The sequence below is a fragment of the Rhinatrema bivittatum genome, chromosome 14 (assembly GCF_901001135.1).
Source record: "Rhinatrema bivittatum chromosome 14, aRhiBiv1.1, whole genome shotgun sequence".
Taxonomy (NCBI): Eukaryota; Metazoa; Chordata; class Amphibia; order Gymnophiona; family Rhinatrematidae; genus Rhinatrema; species Rhinatrema bivittatum.
The window spans coordinates 77,935,698-77,960,598 of NC_042628.1; the positions used below are offsets into that span (position 1 = coordinate 77,935,698).

Here is a 24,901-nt window from a genome sequence, read left to right on the forward strand (position 1 = left end):
AAGAATGGACAAAATCCAAAGCATGATGAGTGATAGGCCAGGAGAACACCATAGTGAACTGGGTTTTGTGAAATATCTATGACTCTGGAAAGTACTAGATATTTTAGAAAAGATTCTGGATCTTGGTAATCTCAAACATTTTGCCAGAGAGTTAAATGAGAAATCTCATTTATTTATTTATTTATTTATTTATTTATTTGAGTTTTTTCTATACCGGCATTCACGGAGTTCGTATCATGTCGGTTTACATAAAACAAGGGGTGATCAATAAATTATAAACGTACTTAACTATAACATGAGTATACATTTACAAAATATAACAAATTATAACAAGTGCGCAGAAAAAGCAGTTACAATAAAACAAGGATGGTTCTAACTGGGAGTAGAAGAAGAGGATGATAGAAGTTTAACAAGAAGTTTAACAAGAAGTAGAGATGTGAATCGTTTTCCATATCGTCTTAACGATAGAAATCGTGTGGCAGGAGAAGAAAATCGTGTTTGGCACGATTATTTCGTTGAAAAATCGTTAAAAATCGTTTTTTCCGATTAGTGCGCACTAACTCGAGTTAGCGCACTAACTCGATTTAGTGCGCACTAACACGATTTAGTGCGCACTAACTCAAAATGATACAAATAGACACTTTCCAGGTCACTGAAGGTCAGTTAGGAATGAATATGGTTTCCTATTGGCTGGCAGCCCTCTTATCTATTGATGTTACCAAGGTTACCACTGAGGTGATGGTTGGGGGGATGGGAAATGGAACTGGAAACTCATGAACACCAACAGAAAATGAAACAAAGTGTTCACACTTCCCAGGTCAGTAAAGGTCACTTAGGAATGAATATGTATTCCTATTGGCTGGCTGTGCTCTTATCTATTGATGTTACCAAGGTTACCACTGAGGTAATGGTTGGGGGGATGTGAAATGGAAACAGTTGGAAGCTTGACAAAAAAAGTAATGTAATGATCAGCACTCATGTGACTAGAACTTCTTGGTTTATTATTTTTGTTAGCAGACACGTGCATGTTGAATTTGCCAATCACTGTGCATTTTAGAAAGGTGGTCCTGGCTGGAACTGTACACAGTTCAAATATATGTAATAGATTGTTGGTAAGTGTATTTTTTAAGTAGCCACACTGGCACCAGTATGTTTACTTTTCCTCCTACTTAACTCACTAGCTCAGCTTTGTAAGAAGGGCTTCTCTGCTTGAGTGAGGGTCAGGCAGCTCCCCCCTGTTTGTGAAGCCAGCCTCTCACTAGTAATGCAGGGAGGGAGCTGTCTCAGACTTCACCATCCTCCCCCCCCCCTCACCCACACACCATTCACTAGCTGGGACATGGGGGAAGTCAGGAGTGAGGGTCAGGCAGCTCCCCCCTGTCTGTGAAGCCAGCCTCTCACTAGTAATGCAGGGAGGGAGCTGTCTCAGACTTCACCATCCTCCCCCCCCCCTCACCCACACACCATTCACTAGCTGGGACATGGGGGAAGTCAGGAGTGAGGGTCAGGCAGCTCCCCCCTGTTTGTGAAGCCAGCCTCTCACTAGTAATGCAGGGAGGGAGCTGTCTCAGACTTCACCATCCTCCTCCCCCCCCCTCACCCACACACCATTCACTAGCTGGGACATGGGGGAAGTCAGGAGTGAGGGTCAGGCAGCTCCCCCCTGTCTGTGAAGCCAGCCTCTCACTAGTAATGCAGGGAGGGAGCTGTCTCAGACTTCACCATCCTCCCCCCCCCCTCACCCACACACCATTCACTAGCTGGGACATGGGGGAAGTCAGGAGTGAGGGACAGGCAGCTCCCCCCTGTCTGTGAAGCCAGCCTCTCACTAGTAATGCAGGGAGGGAGCTGTCTCAGACTTCACCATCCTCCCCCCCCCCCTCACCCACACACCATTCACTAGCTGGGACATGGGGGAAGTCAGGAGTGAGGGTCAGGCAGCTCCCCCCTGTCTGTGAAGCCAGCCTCTCACTAGTAATGCAGGGAGGGAGCTGTCTCAGACTTCACCATCCTCCCCCCCCCTCACCCACACACCATTCACTAGCTGGGACATGGGGGAAGTCAGGAGTGAGGGTCAGGCAGCTCCCCCCTGTCTGTGAAGCCAGCCTCTCACTAGTAATGCAGGGAGGGAGCTGTCTCAGACTGGTATCAGGGTTAGGGCACTGTGTGCAGGAAGATCACAACACTCCTGGTATTAATAGGGATAGGGCACTGTAAGAGATGACTGTAGTAGATTGAATAAAGATCTGATGTTTCTGCTCTCCTCACACCAAACAAAAACAACACACAAGCAGAGAAGCCCTTCTTACAAAGCTGAGCTAGTGAGTTAAGTAGGAGGAAAAGTAAACATACTGGTGCCAGTGTGGCTACTTAAAAAATACACTTACCAACAATCAATTACATATATTTGAACTGTGTACAGTTCCAGCCAGGACCACCTTTCTAAAATGCACAGTGATTGGCAAATTCAACATGCACTAGCATTTCAGGTGCCTGCTAACAAAAATAATAAACAAACAAGTTCTAGTCACGTGAGTGCTGATCATTACATTACTTTTTTTGTCAAGCTTCCAACTGTTTCCATTTCACATCCCCCCAACCATATTGGTAACATCAATAGATAAGAGCACAGCCAGCCAATAGGAATACATACATACATATTCATTCCTAAGTGACCTTTACTGACCTGGGAAGTGTGAACACTTTGTTTCATTTTCTGTTGGTGTTCGTTAGTTTCCAGTTCCATTTCCCATCCCCCCAACCATCACCTCAGTGGTAACCTTGGTAACATCAATAGATAAGAGGGCAGCCAGCCAATAGGAACACATATTCATTCCTAACTGACCTTCAGTGACCTGGAAAGTGTTTATTTGTATCATTTTCAGTTAGTGTGCACTAACTCGATTTAGTGCGCACTAACACGATTTAACGATTTTTAACGATAAATCGTTAGAATTTCTATTGTATCGTGTTCTATAACGATTTAAGACGATATTAACATTATCGGACGATAATTTTAATCGTTGAAAAACGATTCACATCCCTAACAACAAGTAGAACGTGCAGTGGTTGGTAAGTCTGCATCAGTTTATTGGGTGATGTTCTGTACAAGTGGTGAAAAAAATAAATGTTCAGCATGTGGCTAATGCAAATTACCCTGCCACATGGAAATGCACTCTTAAGAAAGATAAATAGGGCAATGAGGCTGGCAGATTTCTCTTCCCCTTCCCAGCATCACGAGGCAGCTGTGGGAGTTTGAATTGGCCACACCGAGCTATTCTCAGAGAACAGCGTGCAGAAGTCAGGAGAAACGCTTTGCAGAAAGTGAGACGGGTTTGGGGTGAGAAGAATTAACAAGCCCTCTGCCATTGTGTCGTTCTTTTCTTCATGCCTTTCAATGTTTATTTCTAAGCCATCCTGTCTCCCAGTGGCTTAAGTTGGAAGAAAAGGAGGCATTTTCCTCTAGTCTGAGAAGGGAGCACAGGCAGCTGACAGAGGCTTCCTAGCGAATATAACATTAGTAATGTAAGAGCTCTTCTGCCGGAAAACAAACTCTTAAACTGGAGAGAGTTGGCTGATATTATCAAGACAAACAGAGAAAATCAGAATTTATACTGACATGCTCATTTTCACCTTTCTTTTTCAGGTTCCTGCTTGGCTGATTCAATGGGGACTTATTTCTGTACTACTTTTATGCAAAACTCTGAGCAGAATGCATCCCAAGCACAGTATGAAATGCGTATCACCGCGCGCAATGACAACACTCGGGTATCGGTCTCCATCAATCAGCACGACTATAAGTCAGAGCTCACACTTAATAAAGATAAGACAGTGTCTGTTGAGCTTCCCAGTGTGGTGGAAATATACGGAAGCACCAGATTTAAGCATACCATCCAGATAAATTCTAGTGACCTTATAAGCATTGCTTCCCTCAGTCAGAAACTCTCAACCCTTGACACCAGTGTAGTGTATCCAAAAGATAAACTAGGCAAAGAGTATTTTGTGGTCACTCCAAAATATGGCCCTAGTGATGCTGTCAAAGAATTTGCTGTTGTAGCACACGATAAGCCATGCAGCATTGTGATTGAAGTCAAGGGGCAAGTTGTTTTTGATGGCCGTACCTATGCTAAAGACAGTACACTCCTCCTTACACTAGAGAAGTTTGAAGCTATCCAGATACAGACCACAGATGACTTGACAGGATCCAACGTCAAATCCAATGACACAGTAGCCGTGCTGTGTGGGCATTCCTGTACCTGGTTAAATGGCCAATGCAATCATGTCTATGAGCAAGTCTTACCAGTTGCCCGCTGGGGTACCAGGTATTTAATTCCCCCTTTGTCCTGTCAAAGAAACTATGACATTGTGTATGTGATTGCTTCCCAAAAAACTAATGTCACATATCAGTCAGGGCTAATAAAAAGTAGCAAGGTCTTAGAAAGTGGTGAGACTTTGCAACTTGAAGTCAAAGCTACCAAACCACTTGACATACATGCTAATTTTGGGGTTCAATGTATATTCTTCAGCACGGGAGGCAGAGCCCTACGCTATGTCTATGAGCCTTTCCTTATGAACATCCTGGCCGTTTCTTCTTACTGCAAAAGATATTATGCCTATGGACAACGTAATATAGATAACTATGTGGTTATCATAGCTGAGACCTCAGAAACCTCTGCAATCACCTTTGATAATAAAACAAGTAGCTTGACATGGACACAGATTCCTGACTCGGGCTACTCTTGGGCTGAGTATCAATACGGCAACAGCTTCACCTCTCATATTGTGGAAGGCAAGAAATCTTTCGGACTGCAGAGTTTTGGTATCGCAAGCTTTAAAGGATATGGGTCGCCTGCTGCCTGTGCAGAAGGTACATAAGTTACTTAATTGGTTAACATGAAGGTCCAAACTTCTTCTGATTGCCTCATTTTTTGCTACTCTTTTTACACGGTCATCCAGGGGAAGGCAAAATAACATTGTAAAACAGTAGATGTCAGAACCTAAGGGCCAGTTGCCTCAACCTCTCTGCTTAGCTGCCTTTGCCTCTACTGCTTTTGTTACAGGTATTTCCCGACTGTCAGTTGTACAAGTTTGGCCGTACACCTAATATTTCTCCTTACCTTATCCATAATGCATTGTTTATTTATAGGTAGCACTACAACAGTAAAATAAATTATTCCATTCCAAACTTAAATAGCAATCAGTTGATAAGCTTAGAATTAGTGGATTAGTGTTTAACTACATCATCATATTCACCAGTTTATTTTTTCTTTAAAATGTGTCCAGTTTGCTTTTCAATTGATTTAGTGTTGTAGCGATAACTACAACTGATGGCAAAATATTAAGATTATTATGTTTTATTTTTTTATGTTATTTTTTATTTTTATACTTTGTGAAGTGGATTTAAATTAGAAATGATCAAAAACGAATATGTTATAGAGCAATATATCTCTAAATGTTTGTATGTTTCAAGTTTGTTTTTTAAATTTTATTTCATTAAAGACAAAACACCAGTGCCAACTTGCGCCAACGTGCAATGTTCGAAGTATTACATTTGTACTTTGACCAAAGGCCAGCCAACATGCGTTCCTGCATCAGAATCTGTCTGCTCTGCCTGGGGAGATCCCCACTACCAAACGTTTGATGGACACACATATGATTTCCAGGGGACCTGCACTTATACCATTACCAAGAGCTGTGATGCCAGTGGTCAGAATCCATTCTTCAGTGTTGAAGCAAAGAATGAAAATCGGGGTGGCAAAACCCAAGTTTCTTATGTGGCTTCCGTGAACATTCAGGTTTATGAGCATACAATCAGCATACTGGCATTTGAAAATGGCTTTGTGAGAGTAAGTGATCAGCACCCACGCTAATACCTATTCAGTTCTCCTGTTTCCTTTGCTCTGACTCATTGTCTTGGGTGTGGCCTGGGAGTTTCTGATAGGCCTTGGAGTTTTGGCACCTGCCACATTTCAGAAGACACCATTCTTTTCCAGTCTTGTTATATCACAATACAATCTGCCATTATGCCAAAGTGAGATAAAGTACATAGTTGGTTAGACCCCCAAAATTCCAGAGGTTCATTTCATGTTCTTATAATCTCATAATATTTCTCACTTCCCCCCTCACACACAGACACACAGTCACACACACACACACACACACAGTCACACACACACACTCACTCACACACACACACACACATAGTCACACACTCACACACACACTCACACACACACACAGTCACACACACACACACACATAGTCACACACACACACACACACTCACACACACACACACACACACACACACACACACACACACATAGTCACACACATACACTCACACACACACACACTCACACACACTCTCACACACACACACACACACACACATAGTCACACACACACACACACACTCACACTCACACACACACACACACTCACACACACACACACTATGCTACTACAGTGAAAAGCATTCCTTCCCGGCCCCACATCTGGGATCGTCCTCTTTCCCATGCATTGATATAAACTCTGTGGGCACTTTTTACCTGTAGACTTTGCGCTAATTTTGAAATGGAAAGTGTCTTACCTGCTTTCCCCTTGAAATTCATTCCAGAAAAACGACCCGCACACATTTACATCGACTAATTTGTATGGATAGTTTTTTTCAAGAAAAGTGCAAAACCCTTCCCAACTTCATTCCCGAGAATGCACCCCCCGCTGCAGATAAAAGTAGATACATAAAGGTCCTTCATGCAGGGCTTTATGTGCATATAGGGTGGGCAGTTTCTCCACAGGTAAAGCATTGGGTCACCCATGGAAATAGCCTTGGAAATGACCCCTCCCTATGTAAAGAATCCCTTCCTCTAAAAGGGGTGAAATGTATTCACCCTTAGCCTTTGTGGGTGCAGCCTTAGAGGAAACGTTTAAAAGCTCGACGCGGGCCATGAGTATCTTGGGCTGGTGCACGCAGTGCGGAGTTTAAGAAGCGCCCAACTACGCGCATATCTCCTGTTACGCTCACAAATGGTAAAGGCAAAAGCGGGCGGGGTGAGGGCGGGGAATGGGCAACACGAAATCTGTGTTAAGGATTTACATGCACCAGGGCCCCCCACCACGTAACTTTACTTGGTAATGAAATAAAAAAACGGGGCTAGTTGGTCAGGTTTTAAGGGTTGGGAGCTAAAGGGTAATAGGGAGGCAGGTTAACTGGGGGATTAGGAAGCCCTGTCCTTTTTCTGGGTGAACTGGGACTGGACTAGGGAAACTGCTAATTGCATCAGTGCACGAACCTACCACAATCTCCTCACTTACATGGTAAATCCAGCATTTGCGTGCACATGCGTGCATCCATGTAAAACTGCACGCACACATTCGTGCCTACAGCCAATTTTATATAAGACACTCATATAGGCGCTTATGTTATAAAATGGCCGCGTCTCTGGGTGTGAGCCGGCCTACGTGTGTACATGGGCGCCTGCGCGGCTGAAAGTCACCCTCTTATTTATAAAATGGCCGCGTCTCTGGGTGTGAGCCGGCCTATGTGTGTACATGGGCGCCTGCGCGGCTGAAAGTCACCCTCTTATTTATAAAATGGCCGCGTCTCTGGGTGTGAGCCGGCCTACGTGTGTACATGGGCGCCTGCGCGGCTGAAAGTCACCCTCTTATTTATAAAATGGCCGCGTCTCTGGGTGTGAGCCGGCCTACGTGTGTACATGGGCGCCTGCGCGGCTGAAAGTCACCCTCTTATTTATAAAATGGCCGCGTCTCTGGGTGTGAGCCGGCCTACGTGTGTACATGGGCGCCTGCGCGGCTGAAAGTCACCCTCTTATTTATAAAATGGCCGCGTCTCTGGGTGTGAGCCGGCCTACGTGTGTACATGGGCGCCTGCGCGGCTGAAAGTCACCCTCTTATTTATAAAATGGCCGCGTCTCTGGGTGTGAGCCGGCCTACGTGTGTACATGGGCGCCTGCGCGGCTGAAAGTCACCCTCTTATTTATAAAATGGCCGCGTCTCTGGGTGTGAGCCGGCCTACGTGTGTACATGGGCGCCTGCGCGGCTGAAAGTCACCCTCTTATTTCACTTCTTGCTTCTGGGATACAGAATTCTAGTAGGAGAAAATGGTACATGTTGCAGTTTGTTCCTGAGGTTAAAAGATTGCCTGAAAGGATCCATTCGCTGCCTTTAGATATCCAGTGGTGTTCTTTAAAAGCTCTACAGAGATTGGCAAACTGGCAACACCAGCATCATAGCGTCTCCTCCTTATCCTGCCTTCATCGATCCATTGGCAATCAATATCTATTACTGCTGGAATGATAATATTATAGATGATGAAGTTTACTGAAGAAACTGCACTTTACTGTTGTAGGAGAATTTCCTAATTATAGTGAATTTGGGGTTTTCATATAGAAGTTTTTCCACTTGAAGTGAAAGCAAAGCAAAGTGGTCAGATTTAGAGAAGTAAGGAACTGCACAGTGAAAATTAAAACAACAACAAACTTGACTATTTATCATTTGCTAAAAATATTGCAGAAAATTTGCATAGCCATGAATTTCTATAAATGGAATTTAACAGAAATGTTTTCACAAAATTACTCTATTTTTTTTGCTCCATTCATAAACCAGCCATTATTTAAGCATTGTGGAGCTGCAGAACTGGGTGGCATAGAATTAATAACGTGTACGGTATAGTATAATGTTTGTAGATTCGCTACGAGTCTTTATTCTCTTTGTCTTCTTTAGGTGAATGGTACTCTATCCTCACTGCCAGTCACTCTGAACAGTGGGAGGTTAAGGGTGCACTTTAGTGGAGGGTCAGTGGTCATCAGCACCATGGACAGCCTGAAAGTCATCTATGACTGGGAGAGCCATCTGCAGGTGAAGGTAGACAGCAGATATGCTGAAAAGCTTTGTGGTATGTGTGGCAACTACAACAATGACCCAAGGGATGATTTCAAAACTTCTGCTGGGAACCTGACCTCTGACCCCATCGAGTTTGGAAAGAGCTGGAAGGTGGAAGACGGAGACAAGTTCTGCTGGCATGACTGCAACGGAGCATGCAAGTCCTGCCCCCCCGACCAGCTCATGAAATATCAATCTGAAGACTCCTGTGGCTTGATATCTCAAAAAGCAGGTGGCCCCTTCAGCCAGTGTCACACTAAGGTTAACCCTAAACCATACTTTGACAGCTGTGTTTATGATGTCTGCATGAATGATGGATTCAAGAAAATCATGTGCCAGGCTCTGAAAGTTTATGCAGATACCTGTCAGAAAGAAGGAGTGAAGATTTCAGAATGGAGACGGGCAGCAGGATGTTGTAAGTTAAACATTTCTGTATTGTATAGAGTTACTTTGCTTTGATGGAGAAACTTCATCTTCAAAATTCAAGATGATTAATTGTCTAGTCAGCTGAAAGTGCCCTTTGATTAAACAATACCTTTTAGACCACGTAAATACTGAATTTGTCTTTAAAAGAACCCCTGTTGCTATTTCTGGGATCATCCACGTATCCTGTAGCAGCAGAGCAGTGATATCCCACTTTTAGTGACATGGGAATAAAATAAGCCTATTACTGACTGCTATGCTATCTCTGCTAGAATGGAAAGCTGTTTCAGCATGACTTTGGGCTAATACTATGTATAGATTATCATTTTGCAGAACATATTAAGAAATAAATGCCCTCTTTTTACACTGATGTATTCCATCTTCCAGCCTTTGATTGCGCCACCAGCAACAGCCTCTATAAATTATGTGGCACCGCCTGCCCAGCCACGTGCCAGGATTCGTTGGCTCCTAGCAACTGCACAGATCCCTGTGTGGAAACCTGTGAGTGTGCAGAAGGCTTCCTGCTGAGCCAGGGTCAATGCATCCCAAAGAGTGACTGCGGATGTGTCTTTCAAGGCCGCCCCTACGCACAGAATGAGAGGTTCTGGGCTGATGACAATTGCAAGACACAATGCTTCTGCAACCCTGCCACCAATCAAGTTGAGTGCTCGGTCAGCAAATGTAAGACTACAGAGCGGTGTGGCATTGTCAGCGGCATTAGAGGATGCCACCCAATCAGCTACGGTGTCTGCTCCGCCTCAGGAGACCCCCACTATGTCAGCTTTGATGGTTATAAGTTTGACTTCCAAGGCACTTGTGTTTATCAGTTCTCTGGGCTGTGCGCCAAGGGATCAGATCTGGTGGACTTCAAAATCCTGGTCCAAAATGAGCATAGAGGCAGGAAAGATGTCGCTTATACTAAAGATGTCTTTATCAACGTTTATGACACAGAGATTGAAATAAAACAGGAGTACAGAGGCAGAGTGTTGGTAAGTGCGTTTTTCAAGAGAACATCTCCTAACAGATTGTGGGCTTTTTGGGGCAAGGGCATTACAGCAGTGTAAATTACCTCGTGCGCAGTTGTGCAGACTGACATATTTTTACTGTTGGCTTGCGTAAGTTGACAGTTAAAAGCCTTGTAGACAGGTATGTGCCCGTCACACAGTGAGCTAATGATGGAAGTGAAATGAGCTGTCAGGCAAACACAACTTATAAATAAATAAATAATTGTCATAGCCATTCGCTGGGCGTAAATTAGCCTGTCTGAAAACTGGCATGTAGCACTTTACCCTATTTGGCCAGATGCATAGAGGTCAGATGTAAAGCACACAGGTGCTTTTAACATGCATTCTTTACACTGATGTTCAAACTCAAACAGTGCAGGTGGTTTCATTTTGAAATTCTACATAATGCACGCACATTAAAAATACCTTGGTAGTTTGCTATTTGAATATTGCCCTCTTCCTACATAAGTCTGATGGAGAATTCCCTGTGCACCTCTGTGTGCACGAGTAGTGCAGGTGCCCAGGGACCTTTCTGCCACTCACTATAAAACGGGACACCAGCAATGGCGCATCTCAGAAAGTACATAGGAATGCTGTTTTTGTATAATTTATTGTTTTTAATTTTAAAAAGTGCTGTGGCCCTCAGTGAAATAGTCAAACCGCCAATCTATTGTCTACTGACTCTGCCCGTCAAAAAACAGAATGGGGACCCTCAGCTATCTGAGCGATCTGATTGGCTGAATATCCTCTTGTGTTTTATAATACTGCTGTTTTCTTATTTTTTCCCAGGTAAATGGATCGGTTTTCAACTTGCCATTCAGCCTTCTTAATGGCCAAATCAGAGTACACATGGAAGGCTGGGATGCTGTTGTCAAAGTGGTCTTTGGCATGACAGTCACTTTTGACTGGATTAGTCGCATTGCTGTGTCGTTGCCCAACTCTTACTCTGGAGCCGTTTGTGGCCTCTGTGGCAACTTCAATGGCAACAAGCAAGATGATGTCCTGAAAAACGGCAACCCGGCACCAAGTGTGTCTGCCTTTGGGGAGAGCTGGAAGGTGAAGCACATCCCAGGATGTGTGAATGATGAGAGCCCGGTGTGCCCAGGCATGGAGGCAGCAGAGAGCAGCCAGAGACGGAGCAGCACCGGTTGTGGGATCCTTCTGGATCCTAGTGGCCCCTTCAGAGACTGCTACAGTACCCTGGACCCAGAAGCCTACTTTAAAGATTGTGTCTACGACTCTTGCTTTTATAAGGGACAGCAACATATTTTCTGTCAAGTCATTGCAGCGTATGCTGCAGCCTGCCAGGAAGCCAATGCCACTGTACACGCTTGGCGACAGGACAAGTTCTGCCGTAAGTGCCCTGAATTTCCTCTATGGTATAAGACACTACAGAGGCACCTCATGGTAGTATTTCATAGCTGACTAGCTCTGCTCTGGTACACGCTGTATCAAAATTAGAATATGGCAGCAGGTAAAGATTGCAAGACCCAGTTAAGCTCCTGACCCTTTTCCTTCATGTGACTTCATCCTTGTTTCCGTGGTTGTCCCGGGCTTTTTTTGGAATCCAGTTACTGGTTTCGAAACTACCACGTCTGCTGGGAGGCTATTTCATGTACTGCACGATCTGTGAAGAAATACGTCCTCGTCTTACTCCAGATTCTATCCCCTTAAGACATCTTGCTAGCTGCCATGTCATATAGATAACCCACTGTAGACCGAACATCTTTTCTTCCTATGCTAGGAATGAGGGGTAAAACTGAGTGTTGTTAAAGAAAATCAGCAATTACAACAGATTAAACCTTAAGGAAGCTAATTAAAAAATGTACAGAAAGCTCATGTAAAAACGTATTCTTTTGCAGAATCAGGATTCATAACTCCCGAGGGAAACTTGAGTCATTGCTCATAGCAACACCTCGTGGCCAGATGGAGGGTCTGCACTAGCTGGGTTCTGTGTCCCCCGGCAGGGAATGCTCCTAGGATGGCTGGGCTGAGTTAGGAGGGAGATATAAAATACGGATCTGAATCCTCACGGTACTGGAACCCAACAGGGGCTGGTTCCCACTGATCCGGAAGCCCAAAGCAACAGGAAGCCAATAAAACAGAAAGTAGACAAGCAATGCCTGAGGAAGGGGGCCTCGAAAATTGTGCCTTTAAACATTCATTAGCTAAAGGCATCATCACTGCCCAACTATCGGGCTGGGTTACTTTGAACTCACTTTTATGGTAGAACAATGACTAAGATGGGGGAGAGGGTGCCATATGGTCCTCTTTTTCTTTTCTCCTACAGTCGGTTCACAGTGTTGCAAGAAATATGTTTAGGTTTTCAATGCTGTTCAGTCACTTCTAAAAACCATAAAACGTTGCTTTTATCTTCAGTAATTCCTGCTGCTGACACAATCTGCTGCTGCAGACAGAATTTTATTTGTTTCTTTTTATTTTCCGCCAGCCATAAACTAATGCTCCTAACTGATCACAATAATTCCTTTCTGTTTAGTTCAAAAGTTACATAGATTCAGCTAGAGGCCTGCATGCTTGGATTGCAAGGACCAAGCTAAACAGAGAAAATTGCAACATAAAACATGGCAGCTCCAAAGGGCTAAGAATACTTCTTCCTCTGGTCAGCCCAGCAGCTTAGGAGCAGTGCTGTGCACTCTCATGTTAAGGGATTGGGCTTTGATTCCTGGCTCAGTTCTTTCATTTCACAGGTCAGATGGGGGGGGGGGGGGGGGGGGGGGTCATCATCATAGTATGATGGTGACATCTAGTGGTCAGATTTAGCAGGCATGATTGCAGGATTCTGGAAGGAGCCTGAGAACTGGTGCTGTAATGACCTGGCTAAAGAGAGGTGGGAGGAGGGCTATCAACGAAGGAGAAAATCCAAGGGTAGCAGGGAATGAAGGCTGCTGGGGCCAGATCCCAGCCCTGGTTCTGACTGAGCTGGAAGCCCAAAACTGGCGGCTCGCAAACCTCTCTCCCACCCCAGAATACATCTTCCTGAAAAGAGTTCAGGGACCGCCACTAACTGCTCTGGGGCACAAAGGGTGAACTCCAGTCCCTGAGGACTGCACGCAGCTTACGATTTTAAAATATGGTGTGATGCACCTTGTACATGTACATGAAAAGGTGGAATACACAATTGTAATTTCAATTAAACCAAATCCTGTACAAATGAGCCTCATGGATATCAATTAAAGATGGTCCTGGATACCAGACCTTGCTTGCATTATTCAAGGAATGGAGTTCATAGCTTAGGACAGTGTATAAGGACTGTAAAGCCCGCACAACTTCCTTTTGAAATGCCATATATTCTAGTTGATCTCGGGCTTTCCTTTTCTTCTTGAAGCTCAGGGTTTTTCTGTGCCTTCTTAAACTCTGTTATTGCTTTTGCCTCCACATTTATATTGGGAGGCTGTTCTAAGTAATATTTTCTCATGTTACTCTGGAGTCGACTCGCTTGCAATTCTCATATCGTGACCTCTTGTTCTCAAACACCCAATCAATTGGAAAGGGTTTCTTCTGTGTGTTATTTTTGGGGTATTAGTCAAATATCTCCATCCTAACTTATCATCTCTCTCTCTCCTGCCTCTAGGGTATACATGTTTAGATCTTTAAAACTCATCTCATAGGGCTTTTGCTGCAGATTTGGCACCATTTTGGTAGGCCTTCGCTTGACAGCCCCCATTCTATCTATATCCTTTTGGAGGTACAGTCTCCAGAATGAGGCACCTTCCTCTGCAGATTTTCTTGAACCTGGCTTTTGATTTTAAAATAACCAGACTGTTTTTGTGATTGCAGCTGTAAATTGTCCAGCAAACAGCCATTATGAGCTCTGCACCCTTGGATGCTCTGCTACCTGCTTTACTTTGTCTCCTCCACCTGGCTGCAACGCCCGATGCAAGGAAGGCTGTGCATGTAATAAAGGCTTCCTCCTCAGCGGTGACCAGTGTGTTCCTGTTTCTCAGTGTGGATGTGTCCACAGAGGATTCTACTACAAGATTAACGAGATATTCTACCCTGTTGGGAATTGCAGTCAACAGTGCAGATGCCAAGATGGTGGCATTGTTGAGTGTAAGCCCATTTCCTGCGGTCCCACCGAGGAATGCAAAACGGTGAATGGTGTCCAGAAATGCCAACCAATTGGTTCTGCCACATGCTATGCTGTCGGGGACCCACACTACAGTTCCTTTGATGGATTCAAGTTTGACTTCCAAGGCACCTGCATGTACACCCTAGCTAAGCCGTGCCCTGGGGCCACAGACGTTCCAGTTTTTGAAGTCAATGTGAAAAATGACAAGTGGGGAAATGGAAAGGTGTCTGTCACTAAGATGGTACTAGTTCATGTGCATGAGTATAATCTGATTTTGAGGCATGCAACATACCAGTATGTCGAGGTAAGGCATATTTAAAAGATACATAAAGATGTATAGTAAAGAAGGGGGCTAATTGCAAATCTGCCATGATTTCTTGCCTCCGGATTGTTGCAATATGATGCAGTTTAAAGCACCAGAAGTCATTGTTCCCTGTGGGATTAGGACTGCATGGTCCATCTAGTCTGCCCGTTGTCCCTTGCATTTTGTGTCTCTGCAGATTCTTAATCTCTGGTGGTCATCTCTCTCCCTCTTCCTCCTGCCACCTGAATGTCTGTCCCTAGCAGGCTTGAATTCTGTCCCAGCCTCTGCTGGTAAATGATTTCAGTCATCCATGATCATGGGCCCTTCTCCTATCCTATGGAAACTGTTGCCATCTTCTACTTTGCTGTTGCTTGTTTGACACCTGAATGATGATTTGATGACATTTGAACAGTGACTTCCATTTAATCCAGTGCAATCCAGTGGTTCTCAAATTTGTGAGTGCTTGAGGCTCCCAAACTTTATGTAGTTTTCAAGGTTATCAAAGTATGTAAGCATTTTCTTATGATAAAAACATGTGTGTGTGTGTATATATATATATATATATATATATATATATATATATAAAATCTCATGAGTATTCATGGTGGGCATCCTGAAAGCCTAACCTCTTTGTAGGAGCCAGGGTTTGGCAGAGGGGCAGGCCTAGATTTGCGAACCATTGCATTAAACTGAATGAGAAGGTCAGAGCAAAAGATGGCATTGCCAGAAACTACAAGTGAATCATCGATTTCATTACAACGGGGTGTAAAGGGGAGGGAGGGAGTGTGTGTGTGTGATGGGCGGGGGTGGGCGGTTGTGTTGCAGTCATAGGAAGATGACAGAGAGATAGTAAGATTATGTATGGTAATTAGTAAAAAAAAAAAAACCACCTCTGTTTCCATTAAGTCTTTTTATGTTAGTATTGAAGAGTTTGATCCATTTAACTTCAAATGTCTTGTGTTCCTGGATTGTTCTAGATTTTTCTTTTCCTATCGCAGACATAAGGCAAGCCGTAGGTTCTTATAAGCTCCCAATACGTGTTTCCCCATGGAGGTGCTGCCTTGCTATTCTTTGTGATGTGTAATTTAGTGTCTGTAGTTTTTCAGCAATGTCATCTTTTGCTCTGATCTGCTCACTCTGTCTGGATCAGAGGAAAGGCGTATTAACTCAGGAAATATATCAAGTTAGTTCAATAAAAAAGTATCAGTTTTATTTCCATGCATTCAGGTGCACCAACATGTCAACCATGCTACTTTTAGACTGCTGTAAAGTCACATGCCAGTGTCCATGTGTGCAAGATGATGTAGACAACAAATTATCCGTTATGCACGAAGTTACATTATGCGAAATATACATTTTATAAATAAGTAAATACGTTTTAAATGCAGCTTCAGTGGAAACTGGCAAAGTGAAGTCACACTCAATAAAAACTAAAAAAAAAAAAAAGCATTTCAATGTTCACATGTGCAATGCATTGCTAAAATCAACTTATCTTTCATGTTCTTGCTTTCAAAGAAATATTGATTCAAGTCAAAAAGGGCCTAACAGACACAAGTGTTTTGGAAATCTGCCTGCCTTGTCGGAGATGTGTGATGCAATTTTCAAAAAACAGTACCCAACAAACAGGCCAATACAGTACAGTTAACCGGCATTTGGACGCGTGTTTTCAACACGCTAGCTTTACCCCTTATTCAGTAAGGGATAATAGCGCAAATGCATGTTGATGGCCCTATTAGTCATTCCCGCGCGATACAGAAAGTAAAATGTGCAGCCAAGCTGCACATTTTACTTTAAGAAATTAGCGCCTACCCAAAGGTAGGCGTTAATTTCTGCCGGCGCCGGGGAAGTGCACAGAAAAGCAGTAAAAACTGCTTTTCTGTACACCCTCTGACTTAATATCATGGCGATATTAAGTCGGAGGCCCCAAAAGTAAAAAAAAAAAGTAAAAAATAAAAAAAAATTTAAAATGGGCCCGTGGCTCGCGGGTCGAAAACCGGACGCTCAATTTTGCCGGCGTACGGTTTCTGAACCCGTCAGCGAGCTAGCGAATCAACGCCGGAAAACTTGAATGTCGGCTTTCAAACCCACTGACAGCCGCCGCTCCTGTCCAAAAAGAGGAGCTAGGGATGCGCTAGTGTCCCTAGCGCCTCTTTTTACCATGGACCCTAATTTAAATAAATTAATTTACTGTATCGCGTGCACAGGAGAGTGTCCTGTGCACCAGCTTCAAAGCAAGTCTAAAATATGAGGATACAAAATACCCACGTTCCCTTGCCAGCTCGAATTTTCAAAGGGAAACCAGGAAGAGTTTCCTTTTGAAAATCAACTTGCAGATCTCGAGGCAGTGTGAAAATTACCCCCAAAATGGGGAAAACCTTTTTGAACAACTGACCCAAAGTCTTCAAAAAGGCCTTCTGACTTCACTGGCTCTGAGGAGAAACTCTGTTTGGTTCTTTCTTGTGAAAATTGCATCATTCTCCCCAACCAGGGCAGGCACATTCCCAAAATACCCGTCTCAGTACTATTCTGACTTCCATTAAGGTTCCTTTGAAAACAAAAATATAAAAACAATGTTGATTTTTACATTGCATTGCACACATGAACACTGAAATGGTTTTTTTGGGGGGTTTCCATGCAGATGAATACTTAAGAGCGTGACTTTCCCTGTTTCCACTAAACATGGATTTAAGCATAACGGAGAAGTTGCTGTTTGTAGTGCATTCTTGTATATGCATCAGCACTGCACTGTGAGATTGCAATCATCTTTTTTGAACAATTTGTGTATTAAAATGTTCTCTACTTATTTTAAGAGGTAGATGATTACTACTAAGTATATTTAGGTCGTACTATGGCCTGGTCAATTATTTGTTCCTCTTTTCTTAAAATATAGAAAATGATGTAATATAAAAAAAGTATTATTATTTCTTTGTTTCATAATTTAAAGTAATCTCATTACAATAAAATACCCCTCACATTTACCTAGCTCTGGGCCCTATTTACAAAGCATTTTCCCCGTAGACACAAAATGGCAGGAAAGCTTTAGTAAATATGCCCCCTTAGGTTATTTTCCTGAAAGAAAAGATTTCCATAGCACCTGTGTGGCAACGTCATGTTACAGAATTCTCACATCTCATGACTCAATGGGAGGAACAAATCATCTGCCAGTCAGCCATTATGCATCCTCTTTATTCTGTGTGTGATATGATTGGCATTGTTTTATAAATATGTCAAATCAATTCCTCATGCAGCTTTTTGCAATGGGTCTAGGTTTGGCTATATATGTTCCAGTGCCTTTGTGATGCCATTGGGCTACTGTGAAAGCTGATCTTCTGGCCTTCTAAATCAGTGGCTTCAGCCATAATTAATAGTCAGAGATGAGCTGTTATATTATAGGGAACTGGTTGGCTCAGCAGTTTCGAGCAGAGCTTTTGATCATTTCACCTCTCACTGGATCAAATCCAGTTTGGATGGTTAACTAAACAAATGTTATTACCCCCTGAAAGTTATCTGGTGACCGATGTGAAATGAGTTGCTGGTATCAATCAAGTTTCCAATGGAGCAATGCCCATATTGCCATAAAAAAATACAACTGGCATATAATAATGCATCCTTTATTACCTGAAAAAGAGTCACCAGTGCTTTTCTACTAATGCAGCTAAACATTAAAGCATTTTAAAAAAGGTTTTAAAGTAAATTAGAAAGGACCTTCATACTAAGCACCACCGGCTCCCTGAGCCTTCAGTGCTTTACCTTTAATCATCGGTCCCAAATACAAAGTTCCAAAAATGTTTTTCTAGAATTTCTTATGCAAATAAAATGACCACTTATCTTTGTGTATGCGTTCTTCTCATAAATATTTCACAAAGTATCTGGGATCATACACAAAGATAAGTGATTCACTTTAGTTATTTATTTATTTATTTATTTAATGGCTTTTATATACCGATAACCGTTTGCACATCGTATCGGTTTACAATAAACAGTAACGTTTACATAGAACAATTATTGAGATATATTGTTAACAGAAGAGAAATTAAATACAGCGGTCAGGTGGTAAGAAAGGGTTAAGAAGATAGCATTAAAATATTATGGTTGGATTATGTACAAATTATAGCATATATATGTTGTTAGGAGGGAAATGAATACAAAAGGCATTCAGAAAATAACACAACTATGTATAAAAGTTAATATATATAATTAACAGCTGGTAATTAACTCAGATGGCCTGAGAGCAATGCAAAGTTAGGGGTTCGACAAATAATACAGAAGGCCTATGGGCATTGCAAAGATAGGGGTTAGTCAAAGGCCTGTTTGAAAAGCCATGTTTTTAATTTTTTTTTGAAAGTCTGTATTGATGGTTCTATGCGGAGGTCAGGGGGCATGGCATTCCAGAGTGATGGCCCTGCTATTGAGAGAGCTCGATTTCTTGTCGAGGAGAGGTGTGTGAGTTTGGGAGAGGGTGTGGGGCTTGTTCCTTGGTAAGCAGATCTGGTGAGTGTGTTGGAAGAATGGAAGTGTAGAGAGTCTTGTAGCCAGAGTATGTCTTCATTGAATAGTGTTTTGTGCATAAGAGATAGGGTTTTGTATTGAATTCTCGAAGAGATAGGGAGCCAGTGTAGGTTTTTTAGAGTGGGGGTAATGTGGAACCTTGTGGAACACCACGGTTTAGTATGATTGGATCAGATTCGTTATTTTCCAGTTTGACTTTGAATTGTCTGTTTTCCAGGTAAGATTTAAGCCATAGTAGTGCTGTTCCTGTAATGCCGATGTCAGCGAGTATTTTCAGTAGTATTTTGTGGTTGATAGTGTTGAAGGCAGATGAAATGTCAAGCATTGTTAGGAGGTGGGATTGACCCTTGTCCATAACTTTAAGAATGGTGTCGGTTAGTGATATTAGGAGAGTTTCCATGCTGTAGTGTTTATGGAACCCAAATTGTGATGAGGACAGTATTTTGTGGTTGTCTAGGTATTCAGAAAGTTGGAGATTGACTAATTTTTCAGTGATTTTGGCTATAAGAGGCAGGTTTGAGATGGGTCTGAAATTGGAGAGGTCATTGTGGTCGAGGTTGGGTTTCTTGAGTATAGGTTTAACCACAGCTTGTTTTAGGGTTGAGGGGACGCAGCCTTGTGTGAGGAGCAATTGATTTCAGCTAGGGGTCTTGCTATTATGTTTGGTATGGTTAGTAGGAGTTTGGTGGGAATGGTGTCAGATGGGTGGGAGGAGGGTTTGATTTTCTTTAGTAGTGATTATGTTTCGGTTGCACAGGTTGTATCAAAGGAATGTAGGTTGGTGGTAATGTTAGTGGGAAAGAAGTTGGTGTTGGGGTTGTCAAGGGGAAAGGTAGCTGTGAGAGTGGAGATTTTATTATGAAAGAATTGGGCAAGGTTGTTGCACTTGCTTCTGGTGTCGGAGTCAGATGTATGTAAAGAGGCGGTTTTTGTGAGGTTGGATATCATGGAGAAGAGGGCCTTGGCATTGTATTGGTAGTCGTGTATTTTAAGAGAGTAGAAGTCACGTTTTGTTTTTTGGATAGAGATCCTATAAAGATGCATTGAAGTATAGTACGAGACACGTAGTGAGGGCAAAGGGTGTTTTCACCAATGTCTTTATTTCTTACGTCGTTTTTTAGTTTTTTTAGTTCAAGGGAGTACCATGGTTTTTTTGTTGTTGTGTGAGGGGTTTATGGTTTTAGTGGTGAGAGGGCAGATTTTGTTGGTGATATCGCTAGTGGTGTGGTGCCAGGAGGAAAGTGCGGTTTCAGGGTTGGATAAGTCAATTTTGAGAGTGATGTTGGGGCAGGCTGAGATGAGGTCATCTCTGGTGCAGGTTTTATGAAATTGAAAGGAGTGGTTGATGGGGGGTGTGGAGGCTGAAGTTTTCTTTATTGCTAGGGTGGTGTTTATAAGGTAGTGGTCGGACCAGGCGACTGGTGTGCAGGATGGGGTTTCCATGGTGAGGATGTTAGAATTTGTGAAGATTAGATCTAGTGTATGGCCGGCTTTATGGGTGAAGTGGTTTATGAGTTGTTTGAATCCCATGGTGTCAAGGGAGGCGATGAATGCTTCGCAAGAGGGTGATTGAGGGTAGATGTCTACATGGAGATTGAAATCCCCAAGTAGGATGGTTGGCATGTCAAGGACTAGGTTTTCTATGAAGAATTCTATGAGGGGGGAAGCCTTACTCTCGAGGAGTCCAGGGGGGGTATAATGTATAACTGAAGTTGGGGTGATTTAAAGAAACCGATTTCATATTTAGGAGATATGTTTATCGGTTGGGATGTTAGTTTGAGGTCTCTTCTAGCAGCTAAGAGAATACCACCTCCTCTTTTTTTGTGTCTGGGTATGGAAACTAGGCGATCACCTAGTTGCCTCCACTGCGCGCTATTTGCATAAGAAATTCTAAAAAAACTTTTTATTTAGACCAGTGATTAAAGGTAAAGCAATGAAGGCTCAGGTAGCCGGTAGTGCTGGGTATGAAGGTCCTTTCTAATATACTTTAAAACCTTTTTTAACATCCTTTATTTCCTGCCATCTGAGCATTTCAAAGAGCCATGGAATTCATGTCTCACTATCTCAGTGCTTATACTGGTAAGTCTTTCATAGGGATGTGTATAGTTAAAAAGTTCATATTATTCATTTTCAGACCATTTTATGGCCAAATTTCATTTTGGGAGATTTTTTTTCATTTAAATTCATTTCAGAAAATACCATCCACTATTTGCAAATGAAAGGCCTGATTTTAAAAAGCATTTATGTGCTTAAAATTGGGTTTTGTATGTATGAATGCATTTTACCCGTGTAAGTGGGGCTTTTGCAAATTGTTACAATATATGCCATTGAATTGTCAATGGGTTTTATCCATGTTAAGTGCATTTTTTAAATTGCTACAATAGAATGTTACATTTACATGCATAAGTCTTTTTAAAGTTGCCTCCGCTGCACGCTATTTTCCAAAACAAACAAACTGGAAAATGGAGTTTTTCAGAGGTACCATGCATTTATTTTGGGTAAAATGAACCAAAATGAAAGTGGGCCATTTCTGTTAAATAAATGCACTTCCCTCTGTTTAACAAGTTTTCTATTTGTTTCTTAAATACATTGACTAAGCATCGTGTGAAGATAGACAAAGTTTCTTCCAAAGATTAACCCAGAGTTTACTTTTCTCAGGTGTACCATGATGAAGAATTGAAAGACCCCAAGGTAAGGTCCATCGTGCAGCTCTCTTAGTTAGAGGCAGGGTTTATTTACTAGGGGACAGACGGTACGTTAGGAAAACTAAACAAAACGAATCTTGAAATGTGTTGGCTAAGAAAGTTAGATTCAGATGGAAGCTGCTTAACTACTGGAAGGTGGTGGGCACATGGTTCACATAAAGAATAAAATAATATGATTATTATTAAAAAGAATTGTATAAATTACTAATCCAAGAGCATGCACACAGCTCTGAGTGCTAATCATGAGCAAAACTGAAGCTTTCTACTATCTCTGCAGATTAGATCAAGCATGGAAAAAAAGACTTTAGCCTGTGAGGCATTAAATCAACTAGAATATTTTGTAATTGATAACAAGGGAAGACAAACCATGTTGTGCTTGGATTTGGAGTGGTTTTCAACTTTGACCTCTCCCTTACTGGCTCATAATTCATGGTTAATCTTTCTTCCAAACTGCAGTCCAGTCCACTGCCAGGCAAATTCTCATGTCTTCGGATGGATCATTTAACCAGCCCCGTAATGCTTTCCAGTAGGAGTGTCCTTAACATAGCAACGTTGGTAAAAGAAGAAATGAATGATCCTACTCTTTTATATTGCTGAAATAATGATTTGCACAAATGCTATAGAAGGGCACCTCGCTACTCTCTAAACAAATGTTCTGCAAACTGTAAAACAGGCTGCTGTCGACACAGATATGATCAGAAGCGAGTCTGCCGCCATGATTAATACTGTGTCAGGCTTCCATGGGAGCTTCACATTACGAACTTTGGGAGAATAACTTCATGAAGCTAAGTGTTTGGACAATTTTATTTGCAAAATGAATAATGTAAAATCCATTTGCAAAATGAATAATGTAAAGCTCCAAGATAAACATTAGTCACACTTTGATGGGTGTGGTTTGGTGTCCTTATATGAAGGTCGCAACGTCATTCTGAATCATTATTTCTGCGATGTAAAAGCATGGGATCATTGGTTTTTTCACTTTTGTACTTTTTCACACTAGAAAAATCAGGACCATATAGAGCATCCAGTCTTCCTGCTCGCCCTTACCTACACTGCCTGAGCTAAGAATACCTTCCAGCTCTCAGCCATAAAAACGTAGGGGGTGGTTCATCAAGCCATGGTAGGGTTATAACACAGGTTAAACAGCGTATATGGCAAGAAATAGCCCTATCTAATGCTCCCACAACCAATGGGGAAACTAAGTAGCCAAAAGGAAAAGAAATTGTGTGGGGACCCCACCTCCTCAGCCTGGAGCCGCCACTTGAGATGGCACCAACAGCCACATTAAAAGAAATTACTCAACGATGCCTCCTAGTGCTGGTGGGGCCACAACCAGGTCTGGCTTTCAGGATATCCACAATGAATATGCATGAGGTTTATGTGTATGCCTCCATTGTATGCAAATATGCGCCATGCATATTCATGGGGGATGTTTGGTTTTCAGAACCTGGTTGTGGCACTCCCAGGACCAGAGCTGCCTGCCCCTGACTTAGAATCTCACTAGTGACAACTTATCAAGTAAAGACATATAAATTACACACTTTAAACTGTGAGATGCCACATTTTGTTTTGAATTGAAATGCTGCAACCATCCCTTTTATAGAGAAAGTCCTTGGTATCTTTCCAAGTATATGAGCTTCTGTATGTTAAAAATGCCCTTAAAATCACCAGTTTGCTATGCTGCTTATTACATAGAAAGATATATGCACATAGAGTTAAAATTTAAGGCCTGTGCATGGGTGCACATGTGTATGCATTTATTGGCATGCACACATGGACACGGCTTTCTGATCTTCTTGTGTTATAAAATCGGCTATACGCGCATACATGTGCGCACAATTTTATATTGTCGCGCGCATATGGCAACTCGAGTACATAAGTGAGAGAAATGTTAGTATGATACATGCACCGATGCAATTACCTGTTTCCCCAGATCATTCCCAGTTTGCCCCAGTAAAAGGACAGGACTTCCTAAACTCCCTAGCTAACTTGCCACTTTTTTACCTTATTAGCCCCAAGCTTTAAAACCCTGCTGACAAGCCTATTTTCTTTTGTTACATGTCTTGCACGCCATCCATAGCAGAAGTAAAGCTACATGGTAGGAGACCCCGGTACGCGCTCGTGGCTATAAATACTTATGCGCAGACTTCGTGGTGCAGTTCTGGCCCACCCATGTCCTGCCCATACCTTCCATTTTGGTGAAAACCCTTTTATGCGCATACCGGGAGATATATGTGTCCCCTGTAGAGCCATTAAAATCAGCGTAACTGTGCTGCTCCATGAATACAGAGGTACTACACCAAATTTAGCAGAAACAAATTTAAGTTTATTATTGCATATAAAGAACAATTAGGGGACCTCTGGAAGACACGGAGGAACAGCTCCATTTTTCCAGAGCTATTCCTGTGAGTCTCTCCGTATGTAAGTGAGTGTTGGCTTTTTATAGGTAAAAACATGCAATAATCCCCAATAGGAATCCATGAATGGGAGTATCATGTACCACGTGTCTTGTGTTAAAACAAGATAAGTTGAATCTAAGTTGCCTTGTCCCACCTCCCATAAGGCCTAGTTGAGACCCATGTGTCTGCCGTTTACTGTCAATCTTCTGTTAGTTCTTTGTCCTGTAAGTCTTTCATTCTCTTAAGCTCAGGGGGATCTCCAGGACTCTTTGATTTCGCTGGGGCTCCTCAAGTTGAGACGGTAGTCTGAGAATGTAACCTCGTCCATGTGCTCTTTGTGACCTCATGACCCTCCATCATATTGGAACAGCTCCAAATGCAGTACAGATGTCTCCCAGAGTCTATCAAAACTAAGGTCACTCTGAGGTCCTCATGGCCAGAGTTTGTTACCCAGACTCCTTTGCAGCTTGGCCTAAGCTAGAATATTGATTTCAGACTTCAGGCACACACATATATCACCCCGCTTGGGTTTTAGTGCGGTGTATGCAGGTCCGAGACACACA

The 24,901-nt window shown here is 42.6% G+C and overlaps 1 protein-coding gene across 1 annotated transcript in view; it reads left to right on the top strand.

The window, feature by feature from the left end:
- LOC115075931 (IgGFc-binding protein-like) overlaps positions 1 to 24,901 on the top strand; it is a 145,246-nt gene that overhangs the window by 5,810 nt on the left and 114,535 nt on the right. The window contains exons 2-8 of the mRNA XM_029576899.1: positions 3,647 to 4,867; positions 5,500 to 5,846; positions 8,746 to 9,319; positions 9,715 to 10,316; positions 11,121 to 11,685; positions 14,130 to 14,725; positions 21,893 to 21,925. Of these exons, the coding sequence (XP_029432759.1) occupies positions 3,647 to 4,867; positions 5,500 to 5,846; positions 8,746 to 9,319; positions 9,715 to 10,316; positions 11,121 to 11,685; positions 14,130 to 14,725; positions 21,893 to 21,925 (3,938 nt within the window). The remainder of the gene's footprint in view (positions 1 to 3,646; positions 4,868 to 5,499; positions 5,847 to 8,745; positions 9,320 to 9,714; positions 10,317 to 11,120; positions 11,686 to 14,129; positions 14,726 to 21,892; positions 21,926 to 24,901) is intronic.